The 25,715-nt window shown below is 43.4% G+C and overlaps 1 protein-coding gene across 4 annotated transcripts in view; it reads right to left on the bottom strand.

Moving 5' to 3' along the window:
• The window catches only part of LOC147009579 (uncharacterized), a 72,037-nt gene that overhangs the window by 31,658 nt on the left and 14,664 nt on the right, over nt 1-25,715 (bottom strand). For all 4 annotated transcript variants that reach the window (XM_085862212.1, XM_085862213.1, XM_085862211.1 and 1 more), the window contains 8 exons: nt 20,146-20,192; nt 10,025-10,164; nt 9,751-9,837; nt 6,216-6,257; nt 5,944-5,992; nt 3,511-3,573; nt 1,640-1,710; nt 1,346-1,402 (listed from right to left, as the gene is read on the bottom strand). In XM_085862212.1, the coding sequence (XP_085718338.1) occupies nt 1,346-1,402; nt 1,640-1,710; nt 3,511-3,573; nt 5,944-5,992; nt 6,216-6,257; nt 9,751-9,837; nt 10,025-10,164; nt 20,146-20,192 (556 nt within the window). The remainder of the gene's footprint in view (nt 1-1,345; nt 1,403-1,639; nt 1,711-3,510; nt 3,574-5,943; nt 5,993-6,215; nt 6,258-9,750; nt 9,838-10,024; nt 10,165-20,145; nt 20,193-25,715) is intronic.

Below are 25,715 nucleotides of genomic sequence, written 5' to 3'. Positions count from 1 at the left end.
AAGAGCAGGGTAGAATAGTTCATGAAGAACTCAGAAAGGCATGTGGTAAGGGAAGAGTAATGAATGTGGGGTGATTCTAAATTGGCAGGGATAGACTTAGTCCAAGAATAAGGAAAGGGCAGAGCAGATGAGGAATTTCTCGATCTTGTCCAGGATTACATTTTAATCCAGTTGTTGATCATTCCATGAGGAAAAGTGGAGTGCGAGACCTCTCATTAGGCAACAACCCAAATATGGTAAAGAAGGTTGAGGTAGAACAGCATTTATAGACAAATGACCATAACATAGCATGTGTAAGTGGATACTGTTCAGATGACTTTGAAATTGTAGAATGAGGCTCGTAGATCTCAGGAAGGCAAATTTTGAGAGCATAAGGAGAGAGGTGCAATGGGTTGCAATAAATTAATAGAAGGGCAATCAGTATCAGAGAAATGGGCAACCTTCAAGGAGAAAATGTGCAATAACATCTTCACAATGTCGCCCTGAATAGAGATATCAAAATTAAATGCACCCTCCAGCAGTGGGTGCTTCTGTTTTTCACAGACTGCAACCGAGCTGGAATGCATATTGTAATGGTTGCAGGTCTTCAATGACGGAAGCACCATTGGACGGGGAAGGGATAAGATGTCTCCTCATCTGCTTGTTAATTTGGGTGCAAGTCAGCGGTTAAACCCACATGACCACAGCAAACCAGCCTGTCGGAAGTGGTCGAGCGAAAGCCGCCAGGCGATTCACTTTTTACACTAACATTGATGTGTGCAGACCCTATCTTCCTGATTAATGAGTTTATTCCAATTCTTCATTCGAGCTGTGGAGTTCCCGTTTCCCAATCACCACAAACAGGTTCTCATTGCTCCAGGCACATGATCTGATCCCTGATTAGCATCCCTTATCTGATCGTGCTGGGAGATTCTGTAGTTTGCTCATGGTGTGAGCAGAGTGGAAAAATACAAATCGACAGACTTGACACTCCCTCTTAAATTACAGTAATTACATAACGCTTATTCTAACGTACAGTACATGAGGAAATAACTATTCTCATCTATCCCCATTTTCCCCTTCGACCAGATCCGTAACAATATTTAAATTAATTTTGATATCTTCATTCGAAGCTATGTTGACGGTCAAATTAACTGTGCAATGGGTACCCAAACAGGGTCAATGTGTGGCATGCACCCCGGGTTGGCCAGGACCAAACAAAACGAATTTTGTTCTTTCTTGCCCCCTCCACCGCTCTACCCCTAACCCCCCTCTCCCACCGACCCCCATTCCTGTACAAACAAAATAAAGTTTTCATTGCAGTGTTATACAGAACGTATCAGTCCACGGCAGTGTAGCTTGTTACCTTTATATCCCTGTGCATGATTTTCTGGCTGTGAATATGATGAACAGCAGACGTCACCTGGAAGGAGGAGATCGATAATATGAAAACGTGGATACAGATTGATTTTTATTTCAGATTTGACAATTTTTGGAGTTCAATGGTTTTGATTGAATGTGGAGCACAAGTTACGATGATATTCCAAAACGAGGCCCACCCACTTCATTAAATTTACGGACATCAAGTAAGGAAACAAGATGGTGGAGCACGGAACACGTCCTCAGTATCACACTGAGGCTAAAAGCTCTTTCACCTCACCTGTACCATTATAGGCCATGCCTGTTGTTCCCAAAGTTTCTTGAACTGATTAAGACTATGAAGAAGTGAACCTGCACACAAAAAACAACGTTAGATTTTGTTTTCACTGAAACATACAATGTAAGGCTGAGATTTTTTTTTCATTTTTGAGAAAACACGAGTATAGTAGAGGAAAAGTGAAGATGTGAATGAGGGTTCAGGATTCTGATAAGTGAAAGGAAATGGCAGTTGAAGGGTAGTTTGGGGAGGGGAAAGGGGAGGGGTTTGCTGAAACAATGTTTTGTTAACATAAACAATAAACAATGAAAATAAATACTGCTAACAAAATCGAAGGACATAGAAGAGTGAGATGACAGAGGGCAACAGTGGCACACAAGCGAGGGAATGAATAAAGAGCAACAACGGAGAGGAGAGATGGAGAGAGAGGAGGTGAAGAAACACAGGAAAGTGGAGGTAAGAGGGTGGGGTGAGGGAGGTTTAATGGGGGTAGAAATGGAATCATTGAGGTAAGATTGGGGGATAACATGTGATGGTAGTGCACTGTTTGCTTGAAGTTTTGGAGGGGAGAATGCGACAGAATAGTGTCTGGAGGGCAGTTCCACAAATGGGAGAAAAGAGGAACAAAAGGAGTGGTGGTGTGTGGAAAGTGTGGAATGAACATTTAATCATGAGGGGGTGTGTTTCAAATTCATAATGTTATATGCCGATAATGTTAAGAGCTTTAGATTCAACAGAATCCAGGAGATCAGATGTGATGCTGCAGCCCCAGCACAAAGGGGACAGCAGTACTCCATTGAGCTACACAGAAACGCATCACGTAAGCTATGGGTTTAAAGAATGACTTGCATTGATGGAGTCTGCAGCTCACTTTGGAAGCCAGCTTTGATATTTGATCTACCTTGGAGAGGTTGTAGCTGATGGTTGTGGGCCTATAAAGTCAAGAGACTGAACTACTTCCAGAGACTGACCATATAAATAGATCTGTGGGTTACTTTGACAATCCTACTGGAGTGACAGTGTGAGACTGAGATTTGTTAGGACCAAAAGAGATGTTCCATTTATCAGAGAAACAGGCCTTGTGCAAGATCATTGACGAGTATCACAGCTGCTGTCTGCCGAAAGGATTATTCGACAACTTCAAATGAAATTTATTTACATTGCTCTTCGGAAACAACCATCATGGTTGAGCTCAATATAACTGACTATCTCAGGCTATCAGACTGTGAATATGAGAAAATAAACTAAATGTGTTAATGCCATCTTCTGTGCTCTTTATATTCCTGTAATAAATATACACGGTCGAGCATTCTCCCGAGACAAAGTATAAAGGGTCCCAACAATCAGGACATCATAATTCATGTTGACGAATTACTCAATAATTATTTATCTGCTCAGCCTGGTGTTGGCTTCGTGGTGAGGGTGACTGGCTTGGCAACTTAGTGTCCTGAGTTCAAGCCCTGTTGGCTGCTGAATCAACACCAGGTGGGGTTGACTCAGCCTGTCATCCTTCTGAGGTCGGTGAAATGAGTACCAGTGTAGCAGCCAAAAAAGGCTGCACATGAAGGGAAGGGGTATTGGTGGATTTATTAAATCCACCAATAGCTAATATAGTACATCCACCAATACCTAATCTAATTAAATTGATAGATATTGGTGTAGTGCATGCATGATGGGCTGAATGGCTTCCTCCTGTGCCTAAATTCCTTGCAATCCTTGGAAGCATTAGCGGCATAGATGCGCCCCAACAAAATGATAGCTACGGGGCAACGAAGCTGCCATAAGCAAGAAGAATAATAATTATCTGTTCAAGTACAAGTGGACATGGACACAACAACAGTAGAGTTTCAGTAAAATAAAGCCATACAACTCACTTCCATCAACATATTCCAGAACGAGAACCATTTGAGGAGATTCCACGACATCGAACAACTTCACTGTTGGGAAACAAGATAGTGGAGCACAAGTTAAGATGTTATAAGAAACTCAACAAGGGCAAAGACCTCAAAACAACATAAGAAACATGTGAAATTAATTTTTGAATTGTTGCAAGTTGTTAATTTTTTTTTGGAGAAATATTGAATTTCATGTGACCCTTCCAATGACAAGTAATCAACAGGTGGACTTGGAGAGGTCGTGGCTGATGGTGAGCAGTGAAAATCACCATTGATGATCTTGTCTGAAAAGATTAAGGCAGCACTACTCAGCACTGTCCCATCATTCATAAGTACATCTCTTATTTAAGTATTGGTGAAGGGGAAGTGGTTTGTAAATGGTGCAAATAAGGATGGGACAGGGTGGAGGAGAGTCTTGCTCTCTGTCTCTGCTGGTTAGCCTCCTCATTTAACATCTTCATTGGTACACCGGTTCATCATTCTTTCCTCACAATGCGTCTCACCATCACGATTTCAATCCTTGCTCAAACTCCTCCTTATGCAACTTGTTCATCCTCTGACTCCAAATCCAGCCTCCCTCGCACCCATTCTCACTCTTACCCAATTTTCCTTCAAATGGCCTCCTGTGGCATCCCTTACCCAGCTACTGGTGAAGCACCAGTCGAATGGTCTGTTGTCGGCAGTGGGAACGGAACTCAAACTATACAGCTCAGAGTGAAGTGTGCTACCTCTACCCTCCTATGGAACCTCGAAGAGCAATATTGAAATTAATATAATGGCATTTCAATCTGAAGACGTAAATTGATTCTTTAAAAGTAGCTATTACCTCTGCCATGGAAGGTGGACAGAGGTTAGGTTTTCACCCCTGTCTGTCTGTTTGTCTGTCTGTGAACAGGATATTTCAAAAAGTTGTGGACATGTTGGGTGTGTGACATGGACAAATCAACTTGATTTTGGTGAAGATTCCAAACTGAATATGATAATTTAAAAAAAAAAATTTAAGCAATTCTTCACCATTGAAAGATGGGGCCAAAAATGATACACAGCACGATATTTAAAAATGTTGTAGATGAGTTCTGACAAAACCAAGTGGATGAGTTGGGTAGGTGACAAGGACAAGCCAAATCGATTTTGGTCCAGGTCCGGATCCAGACCCTCCCTATTGATGGGATACAAAAGGTAAACTGTTCAGCCTGGCAGAGGTATGCACTCCACCGAGTGTCGCACCAATTCAAGTAGTTATGAAATATCATGGCGGTCACTTTGTTGCAAATACTTTTCAATTTTTTTCTCAAATGGCATCATAACAAGGAGCTGAAATGGGGCCACAGCCTGAGAGTAAAGAAGAGGAGAGTTAAGACAGTAGCAAGGCAGGGGACTTTCACTCAGAGAGTAGTGAATGCACGGAATGGCCTACTTAGAAACGTAGTGGCAGCAGAAAAAGTAGATAAGTTTAAATTAGAAATAGATAGATACCTGGAAGTTGTGGAGATAGAGGGGTATGGGGATGTTGACAGGACTTTTAGGTAGTTTGAGCATTGATGGGTGATTGTGTGCATGTGTATGGAGTGCTGTTGGTGAGGGTCTTGTCAAGGGGGGTTGTGTGGTTTATGTATGTTTTTAACGTAGCCCATTCCCCCTCCCCTGAGGGGAAGAAAAAAAAACTACAAATTCTACAAAAATTAAAATTAAAAAAAATATATATATATATATATATATATATATATATATATATATTTAAAAACAAAACAAAAGAAACAATTATTTCATTAATTAAAAACTTTTTTTGCATTTTCTTCCTGGGATCTTGTGTTGATAAATTAGTATGGTGTTCACGTAGGCATGATGGGCTGTATGGCCTCCACCTGTGTTAGATTTCCTTGTATATTATAGGTCCCCTGCCTTTTGGGTGGTATTTGTAACAGATCTGTGTAATATGAAACCTAAATCTTGAAACCTTTTTGAAATATCGCGTTCACAACCCAAGTTACTGAGATGGCTGTCATGGCAACATCATTCAGCCAATTTCAGTCGTAATCTAATCAGGTTGAGATAATGCCACGAGGAATAGATATCTGCAATACAAAAGCTAAATGTTCAACAGTTTTTGAAATATAGCATACAAAAAAAGTACATGGACAGATGATCGGTCGGTCGGTCGGTCGGAGAGAGCTCACTTTAATGTCCCGTCTCCGAACTTGTGGGAGGGTTGGGGGACAAAAAGTGTGACTGATATTTTTATTGAAGAACAAGTAATCCCAACGGGTGTGTTTTAATCCCAAACTTGAACTATGATTTTGATTCACTTAAAAAAGTGAGTAGTTTGGAGATAAGTGAGAAATGAATGCCACAGAAGCACAATTTGTAACTTTTGTAAAAACTGCCATAAGTTTGAGTGAAATCCACACTTACCGATGTTTGGATGATCAAGTTTCCTCATTGCTTCAACTTCAACCAAGAACTGCAAAAAGTAATCAAAAGTAATGATTTAGCAAACAAAATAATTTTATAAACTGTGTAAAGGTTAACTTACCGTGTAACTAATAACCACAAAATTATAACTCTCACCGAGAGAGACTGAACAGCCTCAGCCGGGAGACACCATTCTCCACCAGAGAGAAAGATCTAAATGGTATTAGTTCAGCAGTTTAAACACCATTATCTTCATATTCACACAAACCTACTTGTGATTGCGTTTCCGAATCCAGAGAAATCTTCAATGCAGCCTGAAAGAGACAAGACAAAAGATCATATTTTAACATCTCAGTTACAATGTAGGAAAATGAGTAAAATCTATAAAATAATATGCTAAGGAGCTAAAGGCTTCCCCCCCCCCCAAGTCCACCACCCCCTGATGAACCCCCAGTTGGATGCAAGATGTTGTCCCATGGTGCAAACCACTCTTCAATTTTCCTATCGCCGTCGCCCTCAGCATCCACAACGTGATTTGGAAGCCAACTTTCTCTCCTCATACCTTCTTCTTCTTTTTCTCTATAATCTTTCTTAATACTGTACTATATTTTTCTTTCTCTTTTTTATCATTTATATTAATTTATATAATAATACGCTAAAGCGTTGTGGGTGGGGGGGGGGGTCCATTCTTGTGTAGCTAAAGGGCTTTTTCGCCGATGGCCCCCACCCCCGCTGACCTCCCAGTCGGCCACGAGATGTCATCCCATGGTGCAAACCACTCTTCGATTTTCCCATCACCGTTGTCATCCACATTGCTAAAAATGCCAACTTTACTTCTCCAGTGGGAGGGAGTGTGACTGCGCTCACATTACGCACGTAGACCGGCTGTTCGCATCACGCAGTCCTCACGCCCCTTTAGTGTGCTTAGCAACAGTGTACAATGTCGTAACAAACTTTGCTTCTCTGGGGGGAGGGTGTCCAATCTTTTCTTCTCCTTTCTCCAGGGTGAGTCATAAGTCCCAGGACACGGTTTGAGCTCCTTATACAAGATTTGTCTATTCCATCTATTTGTATCGTTTTTACCTTCGCATTCTGCGAAAGGTTATGTTTTGGTCGGCGTGTATTTATTTATTTATGTATTTGTAATCTTGTGTTTCGTATAACTCAAAAAGTATTAAACCAAATTGCATGAAATTTGGTGGGATGATTGGTTATTAGCCAGGAAGCATTCGATTAGATTTTGGGATCGTTCGGGTCAAAGGTCAAGGTCAAGGTCACGAAAAGGTCAAAATCGTCTTTTTACGATAACACGGTCAATTTTTATTCAATTTGCATGCAACTAACGCCAAAATGTTCAGAATTCAACGCCTCATCTTGTGATATGCAATATGACACAATGACGCCCATACTCTTGTTACCGGTTAGGGGTCAAAGGTCAGGGGGGTCACGACCTTGAAAAATATGCGGTTTTTGTCATAACGCGGTCAATTCTTGTCCGCTTTACATGAACACAGCACCAAAATGTTCAGAATTTAATTCCCAATCTTGTGACACAATGACGTCATAACACATGTCACCGGTTGGGGTAAAATGTCGGGGAGGGGGGGGGGGTCACGCCCTTGAAAAATATGCGGTTTTCGGCATAACTCGGTCAATTCTTATTCGATTTGCATGAAACCAGCATCAAACGAGATTACCTTCTCTTGTTGAAACGTATTCACCGAGCTTGCGAGTGAAGACTCGCCAAAACGACGTGAGTGGATTGTTGTTTAGTCCATAGCCCCCGAAAGTCGGGGGGGGTCATGACATTATAGATATGTGGTTTGTGTCATAAGACCATTGATATGAAACCAGTTCCCCACACTCATACCAAGAACAAAATAAATATACGCCGACCAAAACATAACCTTTCGCAGAATGCGAAGGTAAAAAGTAGTAGCGGCGAAGTTATGCGCTCTATGAGTGCCCGTTCTAGTTTTTTTTTTTTCAGACAACACAAATAATACATGAAACCAAGATAGCAGACACCAGTCAATTTACAGTGAAAGAGAGGCTGAAAGCAGTGGTGTGGCACCACGAGAAGAGAAACACAAACAAGATGATGTAACAGGTGCAATAAGACTTCAAGGAGCGTTCTGGAAAGTCAGCACCATCAAAATCAAATTTTCATCTTTGGGAAAAAAAAGACATTTCAGACTGGAAGTGTACTCGACAGCAAGCGCAGCGGATGACCAAAAATTCGTGATTTGGGAATTCAAAACATTAAGACATCCAGGAATTCAAAAACAAACCAGGAAGTATTATAATTGTTGTATTGCTGTAATTTTTAATATTACTCCTGTTATTATGTATTACTGTAAGATGTTATTACTGCTGAGGCTTATGACTCACCCTGGTAGATGGTATAAACAAATCTTGTGTCAGCTGCTAAAACCGTGTCCTGGAACTTATGATTCACCCGGTATATAATAATATGCCAAAGATTTTCTGTCGTGGTATTTTTACCAAGGGCTTCTGCTATTAAATAATATTGGTGCATCGTGATATACAATGATTATCTATTTTTATATAGGCCACAGAAACCAACAGCTTTACAGAGACGAAGAGTGAAAAGGGAACAGTCAGACAAATACATCGGCACACCACAAGTGAATCCAGTTGAGTGTAGGAATTCAAGAGGGAAGAAAAAACAAAGCAATAAAGCATAAAGTGTGGGGAAGTGGCTCAGTGAAGTTAAAGGAGATCAAAGGTGGGAGTCAGTGGAGGGGGGGGTGGGGGAAGAGAGGGGAAGAGGGCATGGGGGAGGCAGGGGAGCATGAAGTGGTGATAAACGGCGATGATGAAAGACTGGAGGAAATACCATGAAACAACAGGATGAGTCTGCTCAATTTTCAATTTGATAGTGGTTAGTCATTCATTCTTTCATATGCAGGACTGGTTGTAGGTTTGCATAAACAGCAATAGGTGGAGGGAGGTGGACTGTGCAGCTGATGCAGGTTAGAGCAAGTATTTGTAATTTGTTCATGGTGCTGGTGATAGCTCGCCTTGTCTTTGCGAAAGACACCGTAGGATCTTTAACATCCACCGATTAATGTGGGCAGAGAGGCCTGGTTAAACTTCCATCTGAGGTATAGTGCACACATTGATGCCTCGTCCTGTCTGTGAAACACCAGGTTCACAGTTTATAGCTGGGTCATGATTTTAACCTCATGTAGAATCGAGACAGCTTACAAATGAGGATGTATTCCTGTAAACTATCTCGCCAACCCCCTCCATGTTGCTGATTGGGTAATTTTTCGTGTGGAGTGGGAGGGTCCGACAGGTCATGCTCAACAGTCAGACAATACATGGCATAAATGATGGGAAGAAGCCACCACACCTTCGATTTTGCCTAAAAATAGTTTTGCCAATTATAATTATTTTCCGTGAGCTTTCTGACACACAACCATCAATCTTTCTCACAAATTGCACATTATTTATCCATTGTCATCACAACCATGATGGAATCTTTGACAGCAATAATGTGGGGCCTGAACGTCTAAAGAAAAAGCATTTTTCATTGAAACAGAAATAAAGGAGACAAATTCAGAGGCAGGAGAATCTCCCCATCCCATTGTTGTCATTCCTCTTTGATGCGTTCCTCCGTTGTGTCCCTCTACTCTGCTGTCTGTGTTTCATTGCTTTCCACCGTGTTCTTTTTGTTATTTTTCTGATCTGTTCTGTTCTGTTTTCTTGCTCTCCCCCAAGCTGTGTTCTACCTCCCAGAAGGTGAAAAGAAGAGACAGGAAGTATACCACAAGCATGTACCTCTTTTGCAGTGCTGAGGTTCGTTGCGTGAAACACAATTCCAAAGTTTCCTCGTCCAAGTTTGGAGATAATCTTCCAGTCATCTACCTGAAAATAAAGGCACAAACATCGAGCTTCACAACAGTGCTTATGGATAATAAGAGAAATATAGAAGCTGTGTTCAAATGATCATTTCACATCAACTACGATAAGAAATCTCATTTGAATCAAAAATGATTAAAATATTTGGACAATAAAGTACATAAATATGTAGGTATTCCAATGTCTTGCTTACCATAAATGTCATTGAGCCTTCAACCCAACCATACTCCTCCTTGCTTGGCACAGTCTTCATTTTTTCAAAGGCTTCATTGAACCCAATACCACCACGCTTCAAATTTTCAATGATGTCATAGTCAACAAAATTGATTGATCCTGTTAAGTGGTCACGAAAAACAGATATTGTGACAGACAAATATAAATGGTGAGAACAGTACGATGTTTTGATGTGTATACTGTGGAAATACGTCATGGGTTTCATAAATTACAGTCTTCTTCTTCTTGGCCAGCCAGTTCTTCGTATACCATGTCATGCTGCCAGACCATGCGTCCGATCCAGTTGAAACTTAGAAAAATATTGTTACGGATCTGAAAACCATTTGCACTCAACATTCAGGTCCCAAAGTTAATTATGCCGGTAAGTACCTGTGTAGGCAGATCCCTTTCCTTTTTGTTTAGTGGGAGGCTTGAAAACGTGGGCTGACGTCTTTAGTTAGGTTATTATATCCAACGAGCCATCAAATAAACCATCCCATCTGCATGATCCATCTCCCATCACGATCCACTACCCACACGCTGTCTACAAGCACTCTGACTTGCCAGGGCAGGGTCTTGCAGCTGTTCTTGCTGCTCCCACCAATGCTCCTTTCACAAATGTTTTAACTCTTGCACCAACGCAACATGGATACTGTTACTTTTCGAGAGTAGAGTCACGTGGAGAATATGGGGTCTCCGAACAGGGGCCACGGCTCCGCCCTAGTCGGGTGGGGCTGTAGGCCAATGAGGGACAGACAGCGAGATGATTCTCGCCAAGGCCCCTCCCCGTGTGGGAGAAGATATATCTCGGAGACGCTCTGTGCGAGAGGAGGTGTGTGGATGAGAGTTCGTGTGGGCTAGAAAGAGTTTTGATGGTGGCTAGTCGGGTTTTGAGGCAGTTTGTTCACAGAGCCTGAGTCAGCTGCAGTTTGTTCACAGAGCCTGAGTCAGAGGCAGTTTGTTCACAGAGGCTGAGGCAGCTGCAGTTTGTTTGTGGTGGCTGTTGCGGGGAGTTCTGGCCTGTTTTGTGAACCCGACTATTCGCCACGAGCCAAGAGTCCCACACGTGCGGCTGGGACCTTCGACGAACCACAGGTGCCCAACTGAACTCTGACCCCCAGCTCGTCTCTCTCATCGGCTGGAGGGTCCAATAAAAACTCTGGGTTTTCTTTTCATTTGTGTGTGTGTTTGCATGTGGACCCGTCTTTAAGTAGAACTGAATAAGTGTTTTTGATCCTTGTAAATATTCTCTGCATATTCGCATCAAGTCTTGCCTCCTTGTCTTTTATTGTAAATAAATTATTAGAAACGCTCGCAGTCCGTTTCTGTCCCTTCTTGTATTGGTCCAGCATGGTTCGTATCTGAGTTTAGACGGGGTTTCATCGCCAGTAATCGGTACATCGTTGCCGGAACGTCCTGGGCAGGCCCGCTCGACTGCATCCGAGCCGGAGTTGGTAGGTGAAAGTTGATACTCTACCATAGCTGGTTGAGTGATCCGGTTCGGCCAGACGTTCCGAGGGCGTGAATTCCCGGTAGCCAAGACTGCGCGGTTATTTAGGTATATTGGGATCAAGACAATTAACCCTACACCACGCAGTCGAGATATTGGCGTTTTACGGTCGATTAATCGACCCGCCGGCTTCGGAGTTATCCGGAGCGACTGCCTATAATTCCGGGGAGACCGGTGGAAGATGGGGTAAACTTCCAAACCTAGCGGTCGTTCTCGCCACCGACCCCCAGCCCACAACAATATATTCCCCATGAATACTACATCATAATTGTGACGTTTCATGTCAATTGATGATGCAGTTCAGGAAAACTTTGAAAAAATTTTTTTGTTCAATCCAACATGGCTGCCAGACCATGAAACCTATTAATTATTCGTGAACACCCTGGTATCGCCAAAGCTTGGGGAACATGTGGGTGAAGTTTCCCCTCAATCTGTCACGCTGTTCTGGAGAAGATGAATTTTGGAGGTTTTATGGAAAATCAAATATGGCTGCCAAACCATGTGACCATTGACATCATAGGTGGAGAACTTTTTTTTTTCCTCATGGTTAGGTGATCATACCTGTAAAGTTTCGCCTCAATCTGTTCAACCGTTTCAGAGATTTGTTGAACGTTTTTATGTGGAAAAACAACATGATTACTGTACCACATGATGTCATCAATTCTTTCCCCATGTACAATTTACTCAAGATAACCCTCAAAAATTTTCATACTGATCGGATAAAGCGTTCGATGTATGCAATTATGACGTCATAACGAAGCCACCCAGGACATTTTTTTTCCAACATGGCTGCTACACCACATGACCTATCTCACATTTATCATTGAAACATTCTATATGAGTAGTCGCACCGATGATTAAAATTTTATGTCAATCAGATAAGCGGTTGCAGACAAAACAGAGAAAATTAGCATGGACGGGCGTATTAATGGATGGATTGTCAACCCAAAAGCAATGCCACCAGCGACTTTGTCAGCAGAGGCAAGAAAAAATATTATGTATATATATATACATATATATATATATATATATATATATATATATATATATATATATATATATATATATATATATATATTGTTTTGGATTTCAGAATCGGATCCAACTAATGCATTCAAACATTCAGGTCCTCAGACAGTTATTTCCATCAATGCATGTCCAAGATAGACCCATCCCCATGTCTGGTGGGATTCTAACTTTGATCTGGTGGAGAAGGGTATAGAACAGATTCCCTTTCTTATTAAGCCGGGGGCCAGTGGGACCTACCTTGCACCCCCCCCCCTTGCGACAATTTTTCACTGATACCACAGTGTTCATATATATCCCAAGTATCAGAAAAAAGATGTTCCCAGAAAAATAACTCATTTGCACTATGCTTTATTAAGCTGTTTCCATGGCAACCAATCAAAAATAGACGAATCTCACAAAGATCAGCAAAATGTCAATATCTCTGTTAAATATTTACATAAAATCACAAAATTGGTGTCAAATTAAAGCTTATACATTTACGTATTAAAATATATTTTGTTTATGCTAATTGGTTCATTTTCATATTGATTAAATTTGACTTAAAGACAATGATTCCCACAAAAATGCAAGAATTTGCATTTTCTTTCCTTGTAATTACCACACGTCAGTTTTTTGTCAAAAAAAACATTACTTCAATGTTGCCAGAAACAAGCCAGGTTGGCAAAAAATGTTAAAATTTTTGAATTTTTTTTAAGTAGGCTAATTAGCACAAAATACAAAGCACAATGAATCGTTCGAAAATCATGCGAAATCATATTAATCAATATAATTAATTACCTGGGCCTGATATAATACATAACTGTGACTTATGATGTCTGTTGGTGTTAAAGGAAAACATAATTATTTTCTGTTTGAGTAAAAGTAGTGGAAATAATTTTGAATGCATTGATATGCTAATTAGGACATGCCATTATGGAAATTCTCATTTTCGTAAATATCACAACTTCTGGTACATGGAAATTTGTAAATGAGGAATCTACACATACGTTTGGAGGGTCAAGGAATAAGGTGAACATATTTCCTTTGTTGTCAGAGATCTAGAATAATGTTTGGATAGCTTAATTACATGTAAAAGTGGAAACAGCTTAATAAAGCATAGTGCAAATGAGTTATATTTCTGGGAACATCATTTTTCTGATACTTGGGATATATATGAACACTGTGGTATCAGTGAATAATACGCCCCAAAATATATATATATATATATATATATATATATATATATATCGGGCGTATAAAAATTGTCGCGGGGGGGGGGGGTGGTGCAAGGTAGGTCCCAGGGTTCCTCTTGTGAAGCCCATTTCTATATACTATGTACCAATTCCCCTAAACGCTGCCAAATCGCCATCATACGGTAGATGTAAGTTAGAAACACGTTCAGTAAGTGCTGTGGTCGTCTGGAAGACGTCAAATACGTCTACATACGTCAATATGCGTTGGAGATAAGTTACTCATAGGTTCAAAGCACGTTACTCATAGGTTAGAAATAAGTTTCGGGTACGCTAAACATTACCTCGACGTCTTTCGACTTATGAGTAACTTACAAGTAACGTGTATCGACATGTGTCAACGATCGCATAACGTGCCTACAACTTATGGCCAGCGTAGCGGAACGTGTGAGTCATACGCAGGCATACGTCGTAAAATTTCAAGCATGCAAAAATTTGAGGACAACCCAAAAGTACAACGTTTAAAGCCAGCGTACTACGACTTATGGCAGTGTTTTTCAGCGTGGTCTTAACGTATACAAAACGTACCCATAACGTATTCGACGTGTGCCAGCGTTTTCGACAAATTTTTCATAAATCGGCATACGCTGACTAAATCGTCAAGGTGTGACAGCGGCTTAAACTACGTCTCCACTACACATTTCCAGTCTGTCCATGTCTCCAAAAATCCAAAAATTCCCGTTTTCTAAATCTGAACTGAAATCCCTCCAACTAATCCATTCCACGGGCTCCATGAGGAACAACTCATGTCCCCATGAAGCTGGTCTAACTAACTCTAACCCATCCCCCTAACTAATACTTCCTGTGCCCCCTGACAGGGGGGTCTTCCACCCCCTGCCTGGGGCTCGTGTCCACTCGAAGTGGTGAGGCTTGCTTTTTTTTCTTTTTTTCTGCGCCACCAGCGCGGAAACTCGCAACCTGCGCTCCTTTCCCCGTGACGTCATGGCAGCTGATCGCGGATCTCGTCCCTCCTCGGACGGTACCATCCGGAAGGCATTTCCCTTCTGCCGGATTCCAATCCTGCAGCCACGACGTCACCCTGCGCATCAAAAACAAGCCTCGCGTTTCAAGGGGTTCCCCACGCGAACACATGTGCTCTGCTCGTCGGAGCTTCATACACATGCCCGCCTGGAGAACCCATCCGGTCCAAATCCATTATCCAGCCTACCTTCTGTCCGTCCGCAGGATCGGCTAATCCACCGCGTGCGTTTACGGATCAGGCTTCACTCCCGCAGGCGGGCACGTGGCGGCCTTGTGCGTTGCACGGCACGGACCCCGCGCACGCTGCCATCCAAACCCGGCACCGTCCCCAATGCAGCTGCGGCCGCCACTCGGCCTTTGTCCTTCATCAGGCACCATCTTTGTCGCACTCTCACGCGCACATTCTCACGTGCCCTGATGCTCACACACTCCACCATGGCACTCGGACACGCAGTTGTGCCCTCTCGCATACCAACCGCCATTTCTCTTTCATAGCGCAACCTCACACACGCGGTTTATTTCACACACGGTTTCTTGCTTCTTCCATACACGGGGTTTCACTCACACATGGGGAATCACTTACACACGCCATAACACTTACACACGGGGTTTCACTCCCACAATGCGTGCTTTCCAGCACACATTTCGCCACACTCGTGAACACACACACCGGGACGACCACGCTGGGGATTCGCTCTACCACAAGGGGTCCCGGGGCCTTCACACCCCCCAAGCTCCATGTGTACCCGTCAACAGCACTCGCCCCCTCTACCTCGCAAAGCTCGACCGGACCCACCTGGTCGAGATCCGCTTCAAGGGGGAATATTCCCTCCCCTCGTTCCTGAAGGAGGCTATCCGGCTGCTTGCACCGGGTCACGAAACATTCCCCCAGCTCCCCTTCATTGTCATCCACTACCTCCATGTGTGTGCGTTCCTCTCCCGTTTCATTCAATTCACCCTCTATCTCCCGTGTCTCTGTTATCATTTCAGTTTTCTCCTTTATTATCTCCCTCGTCTCTATGTGTCTCGTACACGTCTCCGTCACCCCATTTAAATTTCCCTCTCTGTCACCGTCACTCTCTCCGTCACTTGCATGAGTCTCGCCCAACGCGTCTCCCGAATTATTTTGTCCTCCCCCGCATCCATCGCAGGGCGCACAGCCATTGCACTCCCTCTCAGCTCGTTCGCTCCAACACGTGGCGCCACCATTTTACGGTCCGTCGTCCGCGTTTCGTTGCACGCAAATGCCATTATGCCCGCCTGCAGGCTTTGCATATCGCTCCTGAATGCCTTTGTGTGCGCATCCATCCAATCCATCAAATTGCGCGCATTTTTTTCATTTCTTGTGTGGTCATCTCCACCATTTGTGCGATGGCCAATGGCTCTAGCCGGAACGATCCGCCATTGTCGGTCGCGGTTTCGCTGGGGAGCGGGGAGGGATTTTGACGGAGGAGGGGAGGGGGGTGTCATACACCTCAGCCGCTGCCGCACCCATTTTGGGCTCTTCATTTATTTGCGGGGAAAGTTCAACCTGCATAACGGAGTCCTGCACGGTGAATTTGTCCTGGGCCTCTGGTTCCATTAACTCTACATCCACCTCAATACCCACCTGGCTCAACTCGCCTTGGCTGAACATTTTGCATACTGGGAATAAAATTTATAACGCTCGTAATTTGGGGAGACAGGGGGGGGGGGTTTGCTCCGCATACCCCTGATCCGACTCCGTGAATTTTGCTACGGAGGCGGAGGGGTTCGTATCTCCACTCCTGACAACCAAATGTTATGGGCCGGGTGTCGGCCGCGAACGGACCGCTCTGAACGGAGCCGCAAGTCGAGTCGGCCCGACCGATCGCCCGGAATATAGATCGCCGCCCGGAATATAGATCGCCGCCCAGATAAGTCCAAGCGACGGGTCCTTGTACAAGAACCGAAATACGCCACTGGGCAGATCACATGGGGTAGGGTCGATTGCCAATCTTCAATGTAGCTAAATACCCACGTGATCCAACTACTGGGGTATTCCACCCTCGACGGAACTCGTACGGAACAAACCGATGAGGCAAGCCTGTCCCGTGTGCGATTCCGAGCGGCTTAATCACTGAGAACCATCAGTCCAAATGTCCCCCTTTTACGGCAAACCAACGGCTTTCTAACTCCCAACACACGAAATGCTCAGTCAATGAAAGAATCGACGCGACGAGCTGAAAACATTTAACAATTGGGGTATTTATTAATAATCATGGAGAACTAGGGATGCACGTAAGAGCAGAACTATTCTGACTTTACGAAATGCGATGCAAACATTTACAACACACAAAGCACTTAACAATTTCCTACTTATTAGACGGGCCCACGGACACACGTACGCACACACACCCAATAAATGATGGCAGAGGCCTTTAATCACGAGCTCCAGCTCGGAGGACAGGTGAGCTGAAACCCAGAGCCTATCTCGAACCTCTCCACCTCATGTGGTCTTCAAGTTGTTCAGACCAATCGGCCCTCCAATGTTCGGACCTCCAGCGAGAGCGAGCTGGATCCAATCGCCGTGAGCTGCGATCCTTCCCGAGCTCCCGCGAATCCTCCCGCGCTTCTCAACACGTGCTGGTGAGACGAGGCGCCGATCCTTCCCATCGATGCATCGTATCCCCGAGGAACCACCTCCAAGAAGAGGTCGATGAGTCGCACCAAGCCGGGAACCAAAATGGAGAACAAAGAGCTCCACGAACCAAGAAGAAGAAGAAGCCACCACTTGCAGCTCGAGCTGAGCGACCAGCTTAACTTTCTTCCAAACAGGGCAGCTTGAAGCAAAAATCTCTCCCGAGCCAAGCAGAGGCCGAAGCTCACGGAACCATCAAAGCAAAAAGCCTCCTCCCGAGCCAGGCCTCAGCCGAAGCTCACTGAGCCAGCCGAAGCAAAAAGCTTCCGAAGGCCTCAACCCTAACCCAAGCCAAACAGGATCTGAAGGTCTGCTGAATGACTCCTCTCTGCCGAAGCAAAAAGCTTACTCATCAACTTCCCCAACACGAACAGAGACGATCTCCTCTTATCCTTCTCCGCCCCCCTCCCCCACGCCCGGCGTGACTCATGCCCTCGTGATCCATCCCCCCCACCCCTGCTCAACCACGGGTGGGAGGGAGTTGTTGACATCATGAATCATGGGACGGCAGGGTGGTTCTTCCTCTTCGCAGAAGAGGGGGAGGGAGGTCTCCATTGTTCGTTCCCTAACTATTAAATCGATCCGCAGCGCATCTAATCGATTTCTGAACATTTAAACAATGAAAGGTGAGCTATCTCGGGAACAAGCACTTATCGACATAGCTGACTAAAGGAACCTGTATGTTGTGTGCAATCGAATTCCAAATTCGTAACAATATATATATATATATATATATATATATATATATATATATATATATATATATATATATATATATATATATATATATATATATATATATATATATATGTCATGAAAACAAAACAAAGACAAAATTCATGTGTTTTCAAAGTGGTCGAGAAGAATCGGAAGCCAAGTGCTTGGTATGTGGAGCTAGGACGTACAACTCTGTGGCAAATGAAGGTGCTCTTGATTTACAATCTCATGTGGACTCGGGTAAGCACAATATTTCTGGTAATAATTCAATATTTTGTATGGAAGAATAGCAGTTTGCAGTCAAAAATATTTGTGGTCCAGAACACACCTAATGAAATTGCAGTTACGATTGCTCAATACGTAAAGGAAACTCTTGAAAAGTGTCCTTTTTTTTCGGAGTGTCCCTCAAAGAAGCAGGCCTATCCAGTGTCCTCTCTTTTTTTTTTGGAGTGACCTTTTCTGGAGTGTCCTGTTTTTTCTTCATGTCCCTCTCAGGAGCGGGCCAATCCAGTGTCCTCTTTTATTTTTTTTAGAGGCCTTTTCCCGAGTGTCCTCTTTTTTTCTTCATATCCCTCTCAGGAGCGGGCCAATCCAGTGGTCTCTCTTTTTTTTTTGGAGTGGATCTCACCGGATTGTCCTCTTTTCAGAGTGGTTCTCTCCAGAGTGTCCTCTTTTTCAGAGTGGATCTCCCCGGAGTGTCCTCTTTTTCGGAGTGGATCTCCCTAGAGTGTCCACTTTTTCGGAGTGGATCTCCCCGGAGTGTCCTCTTTTTTTTTCGGTGTCCTTTTTTTGAAAGTTCAAACATGGTAACCCTCGTACTGTGTTCTTGTCGAGCGAGTGAACGGGTCCTCAGATAATGGAAATTAAACTGATGGTTTGAATGAGCTACAATATTTGGTCAAAGGTCTTAATTCTATTTTATATCTAAAGCATGGATTTCAGATGATGTATAACCAATCACAGTAGTTGTCTCAATGAGAAACTATTCTTGAGAAAGAAAATGACAGGTCTGTGTCGAAGGAAAAATAACGACAATGAATATTCTCAACCAAGTATTGAGTGGGATATGTCAATCGCTGTGGGAAGCAAGGGGAAGTGGTGTTTCAGGCATGAGTCCTTCTTCAAAGCAAACGGCCACAGTCTCAAAACCACTTCACTTTATATGCCATTGCAAAGTAACAGCTTGGTTAGCATGATAGCTAAGGGCCAAAATATCAAATGACTCTCAGGTCCTGCATCAATGACCTAGACTGGAGAGACAAGCTTGTTACTGTGTTCTGTCAGTATGTAGGATAAACGTAATATTTTGAGTGTATTGTGTTGGTGGGTTTTGTGTTGTATCACAAACAGAAGGGATTCTAAAGCACTCTCTCAACATTTGATTGAGAAAATTGGTTTCCCCACTCACCCGTATCCAAAGAGGAAATGTGTTTGAAGATCTACAGGAACAGCTAAATATGGAATGACTTGCATTGATTACTGGTGGGACGTTAAAGACCCATGATATCTTTCGACAAAGAGATGGCAAGTTATTGCCGGCACCTCTAACCCTTCAAAATTTCTTTTCTTTTCAAAATTTCTGCCCAAACCTGTAAAAGTTCAAGCACAGAATGTAAGGTTGCAAGCTGTTTGAGGATGATATTAAACTTGAGGTAAGCCAATGAAGCTGTGATTGGGAAGGAAAGCAGTGAAAAGCTGATAAAACACTGTGCATGGTATTGTTGGAGGAACAAAACAAAGTGTCTAGTGCAGGCACAGGAAAGGTTGCTGTGGTGAGAGTAGTCATTCCGTCATCGTCATCAGGAAGACACCAACCAAGCAGCCACCACCGGCAAATTGAAAAGAAATGTAAATAAATCAACCACAACCTTTTTCAGGTCTCCATTCCTTCAAGTATTTACATATCCTAATCCATGCAAATACTTGTATCAACACAGCAAATATATTTTGTGAAAAGTTTATGTCTCAAAACTCACCAGGAAGTTGAGCCTTATAAAATTTTCTTCTTTTGAATTTAGACCTCCTGCAGAAAATAACAAAGAAAGAGATTTTGTAAACGTGTAGTTAAAAAAAATGTCACAAATAAGAAACAATGTCAGAATAACAATATGGAAGGGTGAGTGTTCATCAGACTGCATCGGTTCTCCAGGTGTTTTCCACATTCAGACAGCAAACAACATGACTGAACTGTGACCCACAAAAGTATCTTCACACTCAACTCACAATGAAGGCAAGAAATATCACATGATGAAGTGGGTGTGAAAATGACCAAAATCGCAAGTTTTTTTCCTTCAAAGTGTCCCAGGCTCAGGGATGAGGAGGAATACATCATGTGCAGACTCAAGAGGTATGCACACTTCCCTCTGAGATCTCTAGCCTGGGTTTGAATATTGGCCCAGACATAATTTGTAATCCTGGTGTTTCACCAAATTGTCATCATCCTGGTATTGGTATAGAACATATATATATATGTATATATGTATATATATATATATATATATATATATATATATATATATATATATATATATATATATATATATATATATATATATATATATATTGTTGTTGTTGTTGTTGTTGTTGTTGTTGTTGTTGTTGTTGTTGCGGTTCTGCAAAACTACATGCTTTTAAGGCAATGGCATCAAACATAGTGATCCCCAGGCAGTTATTTTGTTAGTCTTTATGCAGTCAGACCTTCCCCTCATGTCTTGTGGGTTAACGGAACAAAGTGCGTTGCGTGGGTCTCATAGCTAAGTCTATTAACTATATATCTATCTTCTTTTCAATCCTGATTTCCATCCAACACTTTTCTTTTATCCATGATACAAATTGAAGCAAGCACACATACACGATAACAGATACTCACGCACCCGATGAGAGAATTACGACATGAACAAGCACGCACATGGCGCGCCCTTTCATTCGAATCTGCGCGACAATTTACAACGGCGTCTCACCTTGCTCAACCTTCGCTCACCAGGGGCTCACCGCCTCACCCGCCAGCGTCTTCCGCAAGTGGGGGGAATCATTACGCGCCTCCTTACCCCTCCGCATCGATATGGTTCGCCGCCAGGCAGAGGCGTGCTACATGGCCCAGGCCACTCGGTTCGAGGACGGGCCAGGCGTGTTGGCAGCGCCGGCCTCGTCTCGCCGGGGATGCCCCGAATGGGTGCGTGGGACCGGCGCGGCACTCGTCCAGTCGCCGGGGCATGGCGGGACGGACGGCGGGGGTCGCGGGGCGGTGCGGGGCTCTGGGCTGTGTCGTGCCGGATGTGCGAATGAGACTGCACCAGGTACTGCGAGGCCGTTAGTCCTCATCTGTTCTCCTTCCTTCTGGCAATCTAATCTTCATTGAGTTTGTGTGTGTGTGTGTGTTTGTGATGGCGCCTGTCATAGCATAAGTTAATATTCTAGAAGATATAACGGGATAAGTCTGCTCTGTGTCTGCTTTTGTAAATGGCTTGCCTTTTGTCACACCCCACAAATTCCTTGCTATCCCTGCAGTAAATAATAAACCCCATTCACTGTGCCACATACCTTTCCTCGCCTGATTGTAAATAAATGCTTGTGTAGAAATATTCCCAGCTCCTTTTCTGCTTTTCCTTCATTGGTCCAGCATGGTCCATATCCAAGCTTAACCAGGACGTTATTCCCCAACGATCTGTTTTTCTAGCCGTTGCGTCCTTGGCAGTTAAGCTCGGCTGCATCTGATCCGGAAAGGTGACCCGGTTTGAACGTGTACTGAGGGCGTGTCCCCCGGTAATTGGATCACGTGACCATTTCAGGTAACTGGTTTCCATTAGACGGAGGACCCTAAGTCACGTGGTTGAGTTATTGGTGTTCACGATCGATTAGCAACCCGCCGTGTCACAGAGCTATCCGGGTGCGATGGCCTACAATTCCGGAGAGCCTGGTGGGAACTCGAGATAGCTCCCCCACGGTCTTCTTGCCCCGACCCCGGGTCCGCAACAAAATATAAATTACATACATATGTATATAATATTTTTTATATTATTATTATTATTATTATTATTATTATTAGTCCCCAACCGGTTTCACAGGAGGGGACTACAGGATAAGCTCTTCGTCTCTCCGTCTGTCTGTCCGTCCGTCCATCCATCCGTCTCACCTATGGTTTTTTCTGACTTTTTTTTTCCCATACCCTTTAACATATTCAACTGAAAGGATATGGGTGGGGCCAGAGTTATAGATTACTTATTTCGATAAGTTAGAGAACAAATTTGAGTTTCAGGGGATTTTGTATATTTTTTCACAGGGTTATGTCGTTTATAAAACATATTATATTATAAAAAATATTTATATTATTTATATTATAAAAAATATCACATATTATACATGGGTCAGTGTTCAGCTGTCCTGACTCTACCCCACTGCATTACACCGATTGGCTGGACAGATGGCCTGACTCCACGCAAACAAAATCATGCACTGCCATTGCATGAAGAAGCACAGATCGTCAATCCTCACACCTTAGGCCTGGGTGTTAGTCCTTGGCCCATTGCAATTGGAATGATCCCAGGGATATAACCACAGTGTATTATATACACATAAGCCGAACGCATGTTTGTGCTTCATGTTTGTACATCGGGTTATTATTAATATGAAAGAGACAAAGCTGAGAAACGAACGAAGCATAGTTGGTTACATAGTTTCTTCTTCTTCATTTTGGTTCCGGTATTGGCTCGAGCATGCGTTGAAGCAAACAACTTTTTATCTCCGATTTGTTATCTACGTTCTCTTTATTGGTTTTGAGTCTACAAAAGACATCAGCAAATGAAAATTGTTTTTCCTTTTATTTTGCCGAATGGACCCAAACACGGTGCCTAAGAGAGTTTCTTGTTCTTCATTTTGGTTTCGGTATCGGCTCATGCGAGCGTTAAACGCAAACAATTTTTTTATCTCCCGAACAATCATTGGGACTGGAAGGAGACATGTATTGCAAAGCAATTCTCGCTCTTGTTATTAGATCCTCGTGGAGGATCTCTAAGTCTTACTCACTTTGTTGTTCTTCATCTTCTTATTGTGAACTTTTTTGTTTCACAGCCTACAGTTTTCATCGAAACTTCCTGAAACTTGGCATATGTATATATATATATATATATATATATATATATATATATATATATATATATATATATATATATATATATATATATATATATACCTTGCGCAGACAGTAACCATCTCTGATTTTGAAAATTCCTCCTAGAAAAAAGTTATGACATCAAAATATCTCCGCTAATGGAAATCGCCGAAAAAATTATCTCCGAAACTAGGCAAGCTTTTTGAATTCTGTTTGCGGGAATCGAACAGGGCTTTAGCAGAGATGAATTACCGCACATATGATACATCACTATGACATATCAATTTTTATGACGTTATTTCTATATTTTGACATTTTTTGTTTCACAACCCAGAGTTTTCATCGGGTCTTCGTGAAACTTGCCATGTATATGCAGAAAGCCCACGCGCAGGCAGTAACCATCTCCGATTTTGGAAATTCTTCCTAGAAAAAAGTTGACGTCATGATATCGCCGCTAATGGAAATCGCCTATACCATTATCTCCGAAACTAGGCAAGCTGTTTGAATTTTGTTCGTGGGAATCAAGCCGGGCATTAGCACAGATAATTAATTTATCGCAAACCTGATACATCGCAATGACGTCATATTCGTTTTTATGACGTCATCATTAAGAGGACGAAGATCTTAGCTCATTTGAGCTTGTTTTTGCAAAGTCAAGGCTCGTGGAAAAGCTAGAACCATGAATGGATCAAGGCACAACAGAACCAAGGGAAAAATGGAAAGAGGGGGGAAACAATAACAGCAGGGTTGGAGGATAAAATAGAGGGAGACTTGGACAAATAAGGGATGCGGGAAGGAAAGAGGGATGCGGGAAGGAAAGAGGGATGGGGAGGATGCATGGCTTGGACAAAATGGATACAGAAGCAAACTCTCAGGTGGGAAACAATGGAAATTTGGTGGGGGGGGCGGAGGGCAGGGGAAGGGTGAGACGGGTGAGGGTGCGCTGTCATTTGCATTTGTTTTTCTGAGACATGTTTCATCCACAAATTTCTTCTTAATTTTCTATAGCAACCCCAAGTATTCCTCCCTTCTTAATGGGTCGGCCAGTGTGAACAGGTGTGGTCCACGTCTCACGAACCGGCTTGCTAGCTTCAGAAAGAAAGAAGATGAAGAAAGACAAAGCTTGTATCCATTGGCAAAAGGCACTTTCTAAAAACTTTTTTTTTTTTTTTAATATTATTATTGTTATCTGAGTATCAAGAAGCAACTGCTCAAATGGGGAGGCAAAACAGCCAAATACTTCATCAAATTTGAAATCCTCACTTCCAGGATCCTCTACATTATTATACACTGACCTTGAACGTCAAAGATTGTGTGGTCGAGGGAAGTGCAGTGGATGTAGTATATCTCAGGTCAGGTCAGGTATGGGAGCATGTGCCAAAACAGCGCGTCGCTGCGTCCACTTTCCGCCGGTACTCCAGGGGCCTCCGTCTGGCCATCCCCCAGGCAGATGCCAGGCCCATCCCCATCTCCTTGAGATGATGGTCAACCTGCTGCAACCACGAGGCACGTGGTCGGCCCACTGGCCTCCTCCACTCACGAGACTCCCTCGCTGAGAGAATCTGGTGAGCAGGATCAGCGTCAGGAAACCGAGCTACATGTCCATACAGCCGCAACTGACGCTCATGGACTATGCAGGTAACAAATCTCATCCGAGTCTCTCTCAGCAACCGCTCGTTGGACACAAAATCCAACCAGCGATAGCCAAGGATTCTCCAAAGAGACCTGGTACCAAAGGAATTAAGTCTCCGCCTCAGATCCTTGGTCAGAGTCCAGGTCTCGCATCCATAGAGCAAGACTGGAAGTACCAAGGACCTGAAGACTCAGACTTTCGTCCTCCCGCACAGGTACCGGCAACGCCACACCCCATGATCCAGTGAATCCATGACTCCCCAGGCCCGACCCAGACGTCTATTGATCTCTGACTCACAGCCAGCAGAGACATGAATATCACTGCCAAGGTAAGTGAATCTCTCCACGACCTCAACATCCTCACCACAAACAGACACAGACAGGACAGCAGCATCCAAGATGTCACCGAAAGCCTGGATCTTAGTTTTGACCCAAGAAACCCGTAATCTCAGCGGCTCCGACTCCTCATTCAGCACCTCGAGGGCCCCCAAAAGGATATCTAAAGTCTCCACAAAGATGACTGCATCGTCTGCAAAATCAAGGTCCGAGATCTTGACATTCCCAAACGATGCACCGCAGCTTGATCTCTCCGACATCCTCCCTAAAATCCAGTCCATACAAGTGCTGAAAAGTGTGGGGGCAAGTACACATCCCTGACGAACTCCAGTAACAACTGGAAATAAGTCAGAGATGGTACCACCACACTTCACAGCACTCTCAGTACCAGAGTAGAGTTCAGACATCAGATCGATCAGTTTTGGTGGCACCCCACGAAGACCAAGAATCCTCCAGAGGACATCCCGATTC

This window comes from Eptatretus burgeri, chromosome 17 (assembly GCF_056783735.1).
Source record: "Eptatretus burgeri isolate ZD-2024b chromosome 17, Ebu_testis_v1, whole genome shotgun sequence".
Classification (NCBI taxonomy): Eukaryota; Metazoa; Chordata; class Myxini; order Myxiniformes; family Myxinidae; genus Eptatretus; species Eptatretus burgeri.
The sequence above is the reverse complement of the archived record's forward strand: the minus strand, read 5'-3'. Positions and strand labels throughout refer to the sequence as shown.